We start from the raw sequence: 16318 nt of genomic DNA, 5'->3' as shown, positions 1-16318 counted from the left end.
TAATGTGGCCTAAAATAAACGAGATTCACCGTATGTCTTAAAATTTTCATCTTAGTGAGTATTACAAGGCCTCTAAGGTAATCTAAGGATCCTCTTCCATGTTAACTTCTCCATAGAAGAGGTTAAAACCGCGATAAGACATGACACTATTTTGTCCTACATAACACATCGAATCTAGAAACCACATTAGCAAGTTCTAGAAGATCTAAAGAATTACTATAAGAGGGGGTGATACCAAGAGACGCCCCACTAAACAAGAAGTGTCACCAAAGAGAGGCACAATGCCACAAAATTGTAGAGAAAAAAAATGAAACAAACATACGAAAGAAGAAATAAACAAACTTACTAGCGAGATGGTTATGGAAGAAAGTTTGGTAACAATTACAAATATTTGGAAGCAGAAAATGATTAAACAAGTAGTATAAAATAATATAACTAAAGAATTTGCTCAGAACTATAAAGATAGAAAAACCATATTTTAGCATGAAGAAAAAAAAGAAAGAAAAAAAAAGAAACGGATATCCCCTATTTATAGAATAATTTTGGATCACCAAAACCAAAGAGTTATACAAGGACTCATAGCTCAAAAAGGAAAAGAAACTAGTGACCTAGAGCTAACACAACATCATTAAGGAAACATTCCTTAAGTTAAAAATCATCACACCTCATTTCCAAAAGAATAGACCTGTGAATACTAATGACCCTTAACCTATAATTCTTAGCATTAAACATATTATCCACATGGCAGTGTAAAATAATACCAAGAGTCTAGAATACATTGGAGAAGACATCTCCTAGGCAAAAAAGAAGACAATGGATAATGAAGAAGATCCTTATAACAACAAATAAAATATGACAATGTCAAAATATTTCTCCCCAGAAGATCATTCTAGAAAATTATGCAGGCTCCTTTTGGATTGTCCGATGAGATCAACGAAATAGACTATTGAGACTTCATAGACTATGTAAAGAGAAGAAGAATAGAAAAATGAGTACTTCATAGTCTATTGAGACTTCATGTGATAATTGAACCCACTATGTTGCTGCATGCATATCATCACTTCACTTTTCTCTGCGTTTACCCATCAAACTACGATTGGGGCTTGATGTAGTTACGGATATCATGCAATGTGTACAACAATTTTAAACCTTGAAACAAACCTCCAATCCAAACTACAAAGTCTATCATGATCTGTATTATATATATATGACCATTTACAATTTTGAGTGCTTCTTTAGCCAGTCGCCGGTATCTTTTGCATTTTCTGGAACGTGCATGTTGCTTTTAACAGTTACTCTAGAAGATGCTATCAACAATCTGCTTTCTGAGTTTGAAGGATCAATCTTCCAAATTCTCACATCCCACACCTGCCTCAAGAAACACTATATTAGTAAATGAGAATACTAGTATACAACTGAAAAATAATATTTAATATTGTCTCAGAACCATAATAGCGAAAGTCTATGCGAGGAGCATGAACCTGAATGGATTTGCCAACAGTCAAAGGTGTGGCTTCGGCATGGATGAAGTCACCAATCACAGCTGATTTCAAATGGTTGATGCTAAGTTGAATTCCCACGACCCTTTTATAACCACAAGCAACATGTGCTCCAATACTGGCAAGTGATTCTGCTATCAACGCTGATACACCTCCATGAAGCATGTTATATGGCTGCAACCATATCCATAGTCAAATAAGAAAAAGAATCAAACTTTATAATAGAGTATTTAGAGCCCATATAGAAAAGCAATGTCTTAAAAAATGTGTTGTATCAACCGCGTTGAAACTTTATCAGAAGAAAAACTATGGTTTTAAAGTCACGCCACAATTGCCGTCTGACATTGTTGCACAAACTACTGCATCTCTAATATTGTGGTTGGGGAGTGCAATTTAAAACTATAAACATTACATTCTAACTACCATGAAACACCTTTTGGGTTGCGAAAACCGCACTATTATGGATGCAGAATTTTCAGAATCAAAAGTATAAATCGAAGATAATTAAAATGAAGAAAAAAGGTTTGACCTGGCAACACTTTTGGGTAAGATGAAGATTGCCAGAAACTTTGTCTGCTGATATATCTTGGAACTCAAATCCTATTGTATGAAGGGGTACATCCACATCAACCGTTTTTAGTTTTGCCGAGGATGATGTTTTGTCCTCCATGATAACAAATCAAATAAGGGTTTTCTATTTTGTGTTCTCTTTTGTTCACAATTTTTATGTATTTATTGATTACTCACGAGAAGGTCAAACATACAAATTGTAAATTGTTGTGATTAGTTGAGGAATCATTGGAACTTGTTGATTAAAAGGGTATTTTAGGGATTAAAAAAAACGAAAGTTTATAGTTGGACGGTGAATTCGGAGATTGGTTATTTTTTAACTGCCGTAAATCTAGATCTACAATTTTATCAGCGTTTTAAAGTAAACTTTAGAGTTTTTTCTTTTTTTCAGGGAAGTGGTAATAACCACTACAATTTATACCTACAATTTTATTGATGATGAGAAATATTTACTATTATTGATAGTTGATAATTTAATTTGAATATTTGGCAAATGAGTGGTTACATTAATCGATAAACACATTATGACATAGAATAATATTTTTAATTAGCAAAAATATTGATTCAGTTATCTTTTCTATAATTATATTCAACAAAAATAAACGTATTAATAAACATATGCAAAACATTTTAAATTATATATATATATATATATATATATATATATATATATATATATATATATATAAAAGAGAAAAAAAGATATGCACTGTTTGTGTAACATAATTTTACACATAATCAATGATTATTGTGTATTTAGTCAAATCACATTAAATTATTTTACATAGTTAATGCAGTATCTTTAATCTCTATAATTAAACATAACATTAAAATATATTAAATATTTATATATAAGTTTTGTAATGAAATTTAACACGATACATAAAAATAACAATGTAATCTCTATAACTAAACATAAAATTAAAATATATTAAATATTTATATATAAATTTTGTAATGAAATTTAACAAGATAAATAAAATAATATTATAATTTGAAAATAATAATAAAAATGAGATAAATAAAAACGAAAATGAGAGATAGAGAACTACAATTTGATGACAGACTAAAGATGGTAGAAAAATCTGAAAATAATATATCAATTTTTTTCATTTGCATGTCATCTAGTATTCTTTGCGTCATTACATTAACAAACAATCTCTTGAACCTTTAAATTATCGGTAGATACCACATCACATTGGAAGGAACACCATTTTCTAGTTATACCATCATCCTTTTTAGCACAATTTTCTTTCTTTTTGTAGCGTGACTCTCCATACCACGAACACTCATTCGAGTTATCACACTCTTTCCTATATAATATGCAATCATTATGACATGCATGTATTTTGACATAGTCCAAATCCATTGGACAAAATATCTTCTTGACCTCATAACTATTGTTCAACAACGTGTTACCTTCTGAAATCATTTCTTACAATAATTCAAGCAATTTTGTGAAACTCTTATCTGCTCAATCACCTTCTGCCTTAAGATTAAATAGTCTTAAAATAACTGAAAATGTTATAAATTTTTTGCATTCCGGATATAACGACTCTTCCATGTCATTTTTCAAAGTATCTTCCACATGACATTTCTTAAAAGCATCTACTCCAATATCACGAATCATATCTTCTAAAGTAGCATATCAGAGAATCATTTCATAACATGTTGGTTTTCTACAAAATCGAGGGAGAAAATTAAACTTTTTAAAAGAAATGACGCGTTTCAGATCATTTGACATTGAATTTTCATTGGTTCAGGTAAAAGCTTTGACATGAAATGTATTATTTGTAATATATATATATATATATATATATATATATATATATATATATATATATATATATATATATATATATATATATAAAAGAGAAAATAGGAGAAACACCGTCAATGTAAAATGATTTTACATTGTCAACCAATAATCATCATGTATTTTGCTAAATCACATTGATATTTTAAAGTTAGTGATATAACATGGCTCAATGATGAATTCCTATTGAATGATGGTATAAAACTATTTTGCATCGTCGGTGCACTAACTTTAATCACTATAATTAAACATAACATTATAATATATTAAATATTTTTATATAAATTTTATAATGAAATTTAACAAGATACATAATATAATATTGTAATTTCAAATTAATAATAAGAATGAGATAAATGAAAATAAAAAAGAGATATAGAGAATTACAATTTGACGACAGACTATAGATGATAGAGTAAAAGTGAACTTCAATTGAAAGCAAATGCGAGAACAAAAGAGAATGGAAATGGTGGGCATATGAGGTGAAAACTACATAAAAATGGGGAATAGTTGCATTCTAAGTATTTTTGTAGAAAAAATATTTGAATTTTCGTATTTCTACATTTAATACACATTTAATTTATTTTAAATTATAATAAAATATAAAAGGTAATAATGAATTTTGAAAAAATAACAAGCACCGCTACAATAAAGAAATTTTATCACGGTTGGGAGAAGAATTCTAGCACGGAAGGTTGCCTGTGATAACAAAGGGTATGATAGTATGTGCCTTCTTTACTACCACTGATTGATAGTCGCCGTAAAAATACAATAGCGCGTAATATATACAATTATAGAAACCAACACTAGTAAAATGTGGATGTAGGAGTTTGATACCCAACACCTTCATTTTAATAGATTTTTCAATATTTCATCGGTTGAACATTCGAACCATAGTGAAAGACGCAACGTCCAACTTTTCACCACAGTTATACCTTTCAACCGTAGTGATATGTTCACTTGAGTTTATTAACTATGTGGAATGCTTATTTCATCAACAGCTCCATAAATATATAATCTTTCAATCTAATTTAAAAATTAATAATATGATAAATTGAGTTATAATAGAAGAACACGTTACCCTAATTAATATTTTTTAGCTTTCTACAACCCATTATTTGTATCTCGCTCTTTAACGGTTAGAATTTGGTTCAATACTTATAATTGTTCAACCAACACTTCATTCTCTACTAGTTCATTCTGCAAAGTGTTAATAACTTTGTAGAATAAACTAGTAAGAAAGGAAGTGTTGATTAAAAAACTACATGCATTAAATCAAATTATAAGCATCAAAGAGAGAAATACAAATAATAGGCTGAAGAAAGCAAATAAAATATTGATCAATGTAAGTTATTTTCTAACATAACTTAATTTTTTATATTATTATTTTCTAATTCAATTAGAAAAGTTATATATTCAACGAGGGGTTGGTAAAACACTCAAATCATTAAGACATCTTGGCTGAACAAAATGATAGTTGTAATGTATAAGTAAAAAAATTATCAATAACATACCTTTACACCTTTACAGAGACATCATACAATAACACAAACAACAACATTTATCAAACATACCTTAACAACAATATTTATCAACATACCTCAACAAAAACATCAACATACTTCAACAAAAATATCTAACCTAAAACAAACAACAAAATTTATCAACAGAATACAACAACTTATGTTAACAAAACAACAATATACCTCAACAAAAATATCAACATATCTTTAAAAAATCTAAAATAGCACAAACAACAACCTTTATGAACAAAAACATAAAATTATCTTAACAAAACAACAACGTACCTCAACAAAACATCAACATACCTGATACAAAATATATACAATAACACAAACAATAATATTTATCAACAAAAATAAAACTTACCTTAATATAAACAACAACTTACTTTAACAAAACAACAACATACCTAAATAATAACTTAAACACTTTACTTATCTCAACAAAAATAACAATATAAAACATATAACTACATCTTAACAACAAGAAAACAATAAACCATATGTTGGACGATGACAAATATTTGACGTAACTTTTGAACAAGAAAAACAAGAAAAATATGACTAATATTTTGAAGAACAACATGATATCTTAACTCATAAAATATTTCACGTACATACCTTTTCTTGAAAAGATTCATGCAAAATGAAGACAAAGATATGAACTAGCTACTTGTTTTGTGACACCTTTCCTTGATTCATACTAGTTGGAGAAGTTATGTTGGAGTTTTGTAAAGGTATGTTGGAGTTTTGATTCATATACTAGGGGTTCACTTTCAACGCAGTCTGTTATGAAGTTAATTAAATTAGTTTATATAGATAATATATTTCACAATTGTTGTTAAAACAAACTGTGGTGAATTGTCCTGATATTTCACCATAGTTGTTAATCTGGACCGTGGTGAAAAGTATTTAATTTTTATTTTAAAATAGAAATTAAGAAAACACATAATTTTGCTTACGAAAAAACATAAAATTTTAGGTGTTGGAATTCGAAACGTGTCACGCTTGACCTATCACAATAGTTGTTAATTTTGACTATAAAAGAAACCTAATGAACATATATTACTTTGGTTGGTTATTTGACCTTAGTAATAAATGGTTACGTAATGTGTTTATTGTAGTACTGAAGTTAAAAGCTACAAACTCAAAAGTTACTTCAAATATAGCTTTTAAATTGTTCATGAAGAAGGTTGTTTTGAATTTGAAAATCCTTCTGTTTATAATGAACCAAGTGTCTCTTAGTAAATCAGAAATAATGGTTGAAAAAACTCATGATCATTTGCAATGTTATGAAAATGTTCTATGATAATTAGAGATGAAGAGGAAAGGTAATGATTCATAATTTTTTCAACATAAAACAAAGGTTAATTGATTAACCTACATGGGGTAATCAATTATCCTTCATTCATTCAACGTTCAAAAATTTGAAAGATTTGGAATGGGTAATTAATTAACCATCCAGGATAATCGATTATCCTTCATGAAAATTCAAGTTTTACCAAAAACAAAGGTCAATACAATTAATTATTATATAGGGATAATCGATTGACATGATGTGGGCTTAGAAAAATTTAAATGTTTAAAAATGCCATTTTTTTCCATTTTGAAAACATGCATAAAATGATTTTTAAAATTTTCCTTTGAACATTTAAGATCTATAACTATTGAATTGAACATTGTACCTTGTCTATGATCCAATATCATTGAAATCTAACTCTTGACACAAACATGACACTTGATTCAATCTTTTTCTTCTTTGATCTTTCTTCCTAAGATAACCTTTTGTCTTCATCAAAATCAAGCTAAGAAGGATTAACATATATTCATCACAAAAGGGGTCGTCTTTGTCCTAAATTTTCCCTCTGCACCTTCTTAATTATCATCATTAGAATCAGTAGCCAGATCTAAGGACTCAGAGGAGGTGAAATATGTCATAAGGTTGGAGATGAAATGAGCTTTAGACGCAATTTCTTTGTGGTTCAGCTTCAGATCAAACAAATTTTGATTGTGAAATTTTATTGGAATTCAATGTTGTTTCCTACAGAGAGCGCCAATATTCCATAATGGAACCATAATTAGTGTTGATTGTTAGTGTAGACCTTAGAAGTGATGATGTTAATCTTTTGTACGGTGGTGTGTGGTGGACTTGCAACGTTAGCACTCTAACACCCAAGTCAATTATAGAGTCAAATATGAGTGTAGTAAAAGTGGAAAACAGAAAAATGTACCTTGAATTTTGCGTTTGCTGACTGTATATGTTGGATAATTTCAATTGAGCTATGCATGGCTAACCCTCACACTGGGCCTTTGGTTGGCCCAGAACACCTCAAATAAGCAAGTAATAACAGAACTAGCTAACATGATCATTAGGTTAGTGACTATAAACAAATTATGCACATGTATTAACAGATATAAATAGAGTACTTAAAATGATGAACATTATCACAAGGTCTTCAAAAACTAACACTAGTCATCGACAACAATGCTATTTTGTTGTAGTTGGAAAGCAAGTGTGAAATTCTAGTTATCAGACTTTGGATGTCACACGGGTTGTTATGACATCCAATTCTGCACAGACAGGAATTATGCAGAACTTAACAGTAAGTGCAGTAAATAACACAAGTAATTGTTTACCCAGTTCAGTCCAACATGACCTACATCTGGGGGCTACCAAGCCAGGGAGGAAATCCACTATTAGTAGTATCAATTCAAAGCTAAACTCACCCGTTTACAACTTATCACTTAATCCCTACCCAATGCAATTTCAATCTTAACCTAAGATCAGAGTTCCTACTCACTCCCCCTCAATCACCTCAGTGATTACTATCTTTAAACAATATTAAAGACAAGTTGAAGTCACACTTCAAACAACTCTTGATTGTGCTTCACAGCTTTAATCAAGATACACAGCACTCACGCTTAAAAGCTTTGAGCGACACAACACTTACAACTCAATGAACACCTTATGCCACAGCTATCATCTACTTGATAATGGCTTGGCTTACAAGATACGTCTAATACAAGACTCACAAAAATACAGCAGTGAAGTATGATGGACACACAAAATCTTCACGCCTCAAAATCCCTGAAACTGAATGAAGGAACGCCTTCCTTTTATATTGCAGTACCCTGGGCTTTTGCACCTGTATTCTCCTGAATTTAAGGTCACACGAGTTCCCATAAATTCAACATTTAGGTTACTAACAAATAGGCTATTTGTTAGGTTCATTGAATGTAGCTTGGTTGTTGATTTCCTGGATTTTCTCTCAGTTGTTGAATCCCTGAAGAATAGCCTGAGAAAAAGCCGAAACAGAAAACTGAACAACCTACAATATAGCATATGCTGTCAGGCATGAATGTCACGACATTCAGCTTGACATCAAGTTCCATATGCTGAGTCTGTTTTTCCAGAAAACAGACTGTACAATTTTGCTGACCTGTACATGATCAAAAAGACCATACTACAGTAACAGCTTACATTAATAAATGTCAAAGTGTCCAACTTAACATTTACACATTTGGCCTTCAGTTAGTTCTGTTATTCTCTTGAATAACAAACTAAGTTACATGCTGAAGTATATCAGAACACCACTCTGTCTAATGTTCAGTAGCTGCTGTCAATGAATGTCATAACATCCAGTTTGACATTCAGTCAGTAGGCCTCATACCAGATCTGGTCTTTCCTTGATAACCAGACTGGAAATAAATACTAAGTTCTAACAGAACACTAGCTGTTATATTCCTTAGTATCTGTTGACAGGTATGAATGTCACAGCATCCAGTTTGACATTCAATAAATCCTGTGTTAGCTAGTCCTGCAGCAACTACAATGTAGTCACACATACATACTATGTCATGACATCAGTCAAGACATTTGTAACCAGCTAGTGTTTTACCATATAATGCAGCCAATTAAACACCTACAAACTCCCCCTTTGGCAAATTTTTGGCTAAAACACTTTGATCCCCATGACAGAGTTCATAGCAGCGGAATCACACACCTAGCAGGAAATAATACTAGCTAATACACTCAGAGTGGCAGCACACTCACACACATGGAAGTTAAAAGAAACTTCACACAGCAGCACACACATACAAAAGTTAAATCTAAACTTCAACACACAGCAGCTGCAGGGGAGGGAATCTGTCACGAGAGTCTGTTGTAGAGACCCACTCTGTTTGTCAGGGGTGGTGGTTATTACTCCCCCTTTTTGTCAAAAATGTTGCCAAAGACAACAACAAAACCAGAGAATAATGACAGAGTTACAGACTTGGTTTTACTTCACAGTTTCAACCAAGTTAGCATCCACTTGATCTTGCTTCACAGCTTTGATCAAGTAAGCACCCACTTTTGCTTTACAGTAGGTACCACCATATCAGATGCCATGATTTTGTTTCTGACATCCAGAACCACTCCTGCATGAACAACATCCTTGAACTCCTGCAGGTACATTGGACTTCTCACAGTAGGGTGTCTCCTTACCCTCTTGTATCCTCCCTTGTTGCAAGTAGCATAGCTATGATCTGTTGACCAATCATAGCCTAGTACAAATTGTTTAATAGGCAGAGATATTAAACAAATTATCCCAACCATCAGTGGTTGCTATAAGGTCTCAGAGAGACATATTCCCAGTTTGCTCCTTAAGTTTTCAAACTGAGTAGCATCCAGAGCCTTTGTAAATATGTCAGCCAGTTGAAGATCCGTGGCTACATGTTCCAAAGTGATCACCTTGTCTTCCACCAGATCTCTGATGAAGTGGTGCCTAATGTCAATATGTTTGGTCCTGCTGTGTTGGATGGGATTCTTGGAGATATTGATGGCACTGAGATTATCACAGAACAATGTCATGACATTTTGAGTGACATTGTACTCAGTGAGCATCTGTTTCATCCAAACCAGTTGGGAACAACTGCTTCCAGCAGCTATGTATTCAGCCTCTTCAGTGGACAGAGAAACACAATTCTGCTTCTTGCTGAACCAAGATATGAGGTTGTCTCCCAAGAAGAAGCATCCACCTGATGTGCTTTTTCTGTCATCAGCACTCCCAGCCCAGTCAGCATCACAGTACCCAGATAGGACAGGCTCAGACCCATGTGAATACAACATCCCATAGTCACAGGTCCCATTGATGTACTTGAGAATCCGTTTGACTTGATTCAAGTGGCTCACCTTAGGCTCTGCTTGATATCTGGCACACACTCCAACTGCATAAGAAATGTCAGGTCTACTTGCAGTTAGGTACAACAGACTACCTATCATGCTTCTATACAGGCATTGATCAACACTAGGCCCTCCATCATCTTTGGTCAACTTCAGATGAGTGGCAGCAGGAGTCCTCTTGTGCCTAGCATTATCCATACCAAACTTCTTAACTATGTTCTTGGCATACTTGCTTTGGGAGAGAAACATAGAGTCCTCCATTTGGTTTACTTGCATTCCAAGGAAATAGGTCAGTTCTCCCACTAGACTCATTTCAAACTCAGACTGCATCTGGTGAACAAATTTTTGAACCATTTGTTCTGAAATTCCACCAAAGACTATATCATCAACATAGATTTGAGCTATCATGATTTTGCCTTCTTCATCCTTCACAAACAAGGTTTTATCTATGCCACCCTTCCTGTATCCATTTGAGGTCAGAAATTCGGTTAACCTTTCATACCATGCTCTAGGTGCTTGTTTCAACCCATACAAGGCTTTCCTCAACTTGTATACATGCTCAGGTTGGTTAGGATCACAGAACCCTTTAGGTTGTTCCACATAGACTTCTTCATTCAGGTAGCCATTCAAGAATGCACTCTTCACATCCATTTGGAATAGCTTAAACTTCAGGATGCATGCTACCCCCAACAGCAATCTGATGGACTCAAGCCTAGCCACAGGAGCAAATGTCTCATCAAAATCTACCCCTTCAACTTGAGTGTATCCTTGAGCTACTAGTCTTGCTTTATTCCTAGTAATTACTCCTTTCTCATCAGATTTATTTTTGTAGATCCACTTGGTACCAATGATGTTGGTCCCTTCAGGTCTTGGAACTAGCTCCCAGACTTCATTCCTTTTGAACTGCTCAAGTTCCTCTTGCATGGCAGTGATCCAGTATTCATCAATCAGGGCTTCTTTCACATTCTTTGGTTCAACCTTGGATACAAAGCAGGAATTTGAGTTTATTCCCCGTGACCTGGTAGTTACACCACTGGTGGGATCCCCTATGATAAGATCCTTAGGGTGGTCTTTCTGAATTCTGATAGATGGCACTTTGGTGGTTGCATCTACTTCACATTCAGGAGGAGGTTCCTGTACTTCTTTAGACTTGACTGGACTGTCAGTTGAACTGTCAAGGAATGTTTCAACATCCTCCATGACATCAGTTCCTTCCTCTTTATCGTCCACAATGACATTTATGGATTCCATCAGGACATTGGTCCTGTAGTTGAACACTCTGTAGGCTCTGCTGTTAGTGGAGTATCCCAAAAATATACCTTCATCACTTTTGGGATCTAGCTTCCTTCTCTGTTCACGATCTGTGAGAATGTAGCATTTACTTCCAAAGATATGAAAGTACTTCACAGTGGGTTTTCTGCCTTTCCATATTTCATATAGAGTGGAGGAGGTTCCTTTTCTCAAGGTGACTCTGTTGTGAACATAGCATGCGGTATTCATTGCTTCAGCCCAGAAGTGCATGGGGAGCTTCTTTGCATGAATAATTGCTCTGGCAGATTCTTGAATAGTTCTATTTTTTCTTTCAACTATTCCATTCTGCTGAGGAGTTATAGGGGAGGAGAACTCATGACTTATTCCTTCAGACGAGCAAAACTCATCAAACTTGGAATTCTTGAACTCCGTACCATGATCACTTCTAATCCGGACCACACAACTGTCCTTTTCCCTTTGAAGTCTTATGCACAGGTCTTTGAAGACATCAAATGTATCTGACTTCTCTCTGATGAAGCTTATCCACGTGTATCTGGAATGGTCATCCACCACCACGTATGCATATTTCTTCCCACCAAGACTTTCAACCTGCATAGGTCCCATTAGGTCCATGTGCAACAGTTCCAGAACTCTGGAGGTTGTGGGATGTCCCAGCTTCGGATGTGACATCTTGGTTTGCTTGCCCACCTGGCATTCTCCACAGACTCTTCCTTCATCAATCTGAAGCTTTGGAATTCCTCTGACTGCTTCCTTGGATATAATCTTCTTCATTCCCCGTAAGTGGAGATGTCCAAGACGTCTATGCCACAGCTTCACATCCTGTTCTTCCTTGGCTGAGGAGCATGTTGTGGAAAAGTTAGAGACTTCAGGTTCCCACAGGTAGCAGTTATCTTTGGACCTGGTTCCTCTCATAACTTCCTGATTGTCACCATTTGTCACAATGCATAGCTCCTTAGTAAACTGAACATGAAACCCTTGATCACACAGCTGACTTATGCTGATGAGGTTTGCAGTTAGTCCTCTTACTAACAGCACATTATTCAGTTTTGGCACTCCAGAACAGTCCAGTTTGCCCACACCTTTTATTTTTCCTTTGGCACCATCACCAAAGGTCACATAGCTGGTAGTGTGAGGTTGAATATCTACCAGTAGATTTTCCATACCAGTCATATGTCTTGAGCATCCACTGTCAAAGTACCAGTCTTCTCTGGTAGAAGCCCTTAGAGCAGTGTGTGCTATCCTAGCATACCATTGTTGCTTCTTAATGGGAACATAGCGCTTATGTGTTTTATGCTTAGGCCTGACATGCGAGGCTTGGTTAGGGAAACCATGAATCCAGTAGCAGAAGGCTTTTATATGACCAAGCCTACCACAGTGGTGACACCTCCACTCCTGGTATTTCCTCTTCTGATGATCATTCATCCTAGTTCCTCGATGTTGAGACATTGGCTTTGACTTCCGCTTGAACTTCTGAACTTTAGCCTTTGGGCGTTTGTGTTCAGTTGAGGATCTTTTCCCAAATCCAAGGCCAGATTTGGTTCCAGACTGCTGTCCCACCTTTAGAATCTCTTCCAAGGTGTCAGTTCCCTTATTCATCATTCTGATGGATTTAGTCATCTGATTCAGCTTGGAGGTCAGCAGGGTTATCTCACCATTTAGACCCTCTATGACAGACAGTTGCTTCTGTCTCTCATCTTCCAGTTCCTTGATGAGTTTCTTTTGCTTTTCTCCTTGTGCACGCACTTCTGCACTAGTGGAACACAGCTTCTTATAGGCTGCAGCAAGTTCATCAAAGGTCAGTTCATCTGCACTTGAGTCATCATCAGAGGCACAAACACTGGTTAGTGCAGTGACATGTTTGGCAGATTCTCCTTCAGATTCACTTTCAGAGTCTCCTTCAGACCATGTGATAGCTAGCCCCTTATTTTGCAATTTGAGGTAAGTAGGGCATTCAGCTCTGACGTGTCCATACCCTTCACAACCATGACACTGGATTCCCTTGCCGTGATTGAACTTCTCATCAGAAGTTGATCTTTTCTTAATGTCAGACGGGATGTTCTTGACATTGGGTCTACCTCTTTGATCAATCTTCTTCACGAACTTGTTGAACTGTCTCCCAAGCATGGCTAAGGCTTCTGATATACTTTCATCACCTCCAGTATATCCTGCTTCTGACTCCTCTTCAGCATTAGATACAAAAGCTATACTTTTGTTCTTCTTCTCAGCATACTCATCCAAGCCCATTTCAAAGGTTTGGAGGGAACCAATGAGCTCATCCACCTTCATGTTGCAGATGTCCTGCGCCTCCTCTATGGCTGTGACCTTCATAGCAAATCTCTTAGGCAAGGACCTGAGAATCTTTCTTACCAGTTTCTCTTCAACCATTTTCTCACCTAGTCCACCAGAGGTGTTTGCAATTTCAAGAATATTCATGTGAAAGTCATGAATAGTCTCATCCTCTTTCATCCTCAGATTTTCAAACTTGGTGGTCAGCATCTGAAGTTTGGACATCTTCACCTTGGAAGTACCTTCATGAGTTACCTTGAGGGTATCCCAAACTTCCTTAGCTAGTTCACAGTGGTGTACCAGCCTGAAGATGTTCTTACTGATTCCATTGAACAATGCATTCAAGGCCTTGGAATTTCCAAGAGCTAATGCCTCTTGCTCCTTGTCCCACTCTTCTTCAGGAATCTGCACACTGACTCCATCTTCACCTGTCCTCATTGGATGTTCCCATCCTTTGTTGACAGCTCTCCAGACTTTGCTGTCTAGACACCTTAAGAAGGCTATCATACGAGGATTCCAGTCATCATAATTAGAGCCATCCAACATGGGTGGTCTGTTTGAGTGTCCTAAATCCTTGTCCATGGTACTAGAAAGTAACTTTCCTAGATCTCACCCAGAAATTCACAGGCAGGGTGCCTGCTCTGATACCAATTGAAATTCTAGTTATCAGACTTTGGATGTCACACGGGTTGTTATGACATCCAATTCTGCACAGACAGGAATTATGCAGAACTTAACAGTAAGTGCAGTAAATAACACAAGTAATTGTTTACCCAGTTCAGTCCAACATGACCTACATCTAGGGGCTACCAAGCCAGGGAGGAAATCCACTATTAGTAGTATCAATTCAAAGCTAAACTCACCCGTTTACAACTTATCACTTAATCCCTACCCAATGCAATTTCAATCTTAACCTAAGATCAGAGTTCCTACTCACTCCCCCTCAATCACCTCAGTGATTACTATCTTTAAACAATATTAAAGACAAGTTGAAGTCACACTTCAAACAACTCTTGATTGTGCTTCACAGCTTTAATCAAGATACACAGCACTCACGCTTAAAAGCTTTGAGCGACACAACACTTACAACTCAATGAACACCTTATGCCACAGCTATCATCTACTTGATAATGGCTTGGCTTACAAGATACGTCTAATACAAGACTCACAAAAATACAGCAGTGAAGTATGATGGACACACAAAATCTTCACGCCTCAAAATCCCTGAAACTGAATGAAGGAACGCCTTCCTTTTATATTGCAGTACCCTGGGCTTTTGCACCTGTATTCTCCTGAATTTAAGGTCACACGAGTTCCCATAAATTCAACATTTAGGTTACTAAAAAATAGGCTATTTGTTAGGTTCATTGAATGTAGCTTGGTTGTTGATTTCCTGGATTTTCTCTCAGTTGTTGAATCCCTGAAGAATAGCCTGAGAAAAAGCTGAAACAGAAAACTGAACAACCTACAATATAGCATATGCTGTCAGGCATGAATGTCACGACATTCAGCTTGACATCAAGTTCCATATGCTGAGTCTGTTTTTCCAGAAAACAGACTGTACAATTTTGCTGACCTGTACATGATCAAAAAGACCATACTACAGTAACAGCTTACATTAATAAATGTCAAAGTGTCCAACTTAACATTTACACATTTGGCCTTCAGTTAGTTCTGTTATTCTCTTGAATAACAAACTAAGTTACATGCTGAAGTATAGCAGAACACCACTCTGTCTAATGTTCAGTAGCTGCTGTCAATGAATGTCATAACATCCAGTTTGACATTCAGTCAGTAGGCCTCATACCAGATCTGGTCTTTCCTTGATAACCAGACTGGAAATAAATACTAAGTTCTAACAGAACACTAGCTGTTATATTCCTTAGTATCTGTTGACAGGTATGAATGTCACAGCATCCAGTTTGACATTCAATAAATCCTGTGTTAGCTAGTCCTGCAGCAACTACAATGTAGTCACACATACATACTATGTCATGACATCAGTCAAGACATTTGTAACCAGCTAGTGTTTTACCATATAATGCAGCCAATTAAACACCTACAAAGTGTTAATTATCGTCTCCACATGGACTGATTGTGCTTTAAAACTTGTTCAATAGTTTATATAATTCTAAGATTATGTTGATTAAAGTTGTTTGTTTGTGAAATTGGAGTAACATAATATTGA

At 35.3% G+C, this 16318-nt stretch overlaps 1 protein-coding gene across 1 annotated transcript; it reads right to left on the bottom strand.

Moving 5' to 3' along the window:
- Positions 1 to 540: 540 nt before the first annotated feature.
- On the bottom strand, positions 541 to 2173 carry LOC127115372 (1,4-dihydroxy-2-naphthoyl-CoA thioesterase 1). The gene is made up of 3 exons (XM_051046936.1): positions 2029 to 2173; positions 1482 to 1673; positions 541 to 1368 (listed from the first exon to the last, which is right to left on the bottom strand). The coding sequence occupies exons 1-3, from the start codon at positions 2167 to 2169 to the stop codon at positions 1216 to 1218; spliced, it is 486 nt and encodes a 161-aa protein (XP_050902893.1). The 5' UTR covers positions 2170 to 2173; the 3' UTR covers positions 541 to 1215.
- Positions 2174 to 16318: the final 14145 nt, after the last annotated feature.

The sequence above is a fragment of the Lathyrus oleraceus genome, chromosome 1 (genome assembly GCF_024323335.1).
Source record: "Lathyrus oleraceus cultivar Zhongwan6 chromosome 1, CAAS_Psat_ZW6_1.0, whole genome shotgun sequence".
Taxonomy (NCBI): domain Eukaryota; kingdom Viridiplantae; phylum Streptophyta; class Magnoliopsida; order Fabales; family Fabaceae; genus Lathyrus; species Lathyrus oleraceus.
The sequence above is the reverse complement of the archived record's forward strand: the minus strand, read 5'-3'. Positions and strand labels throughout refer to the sequence as shown.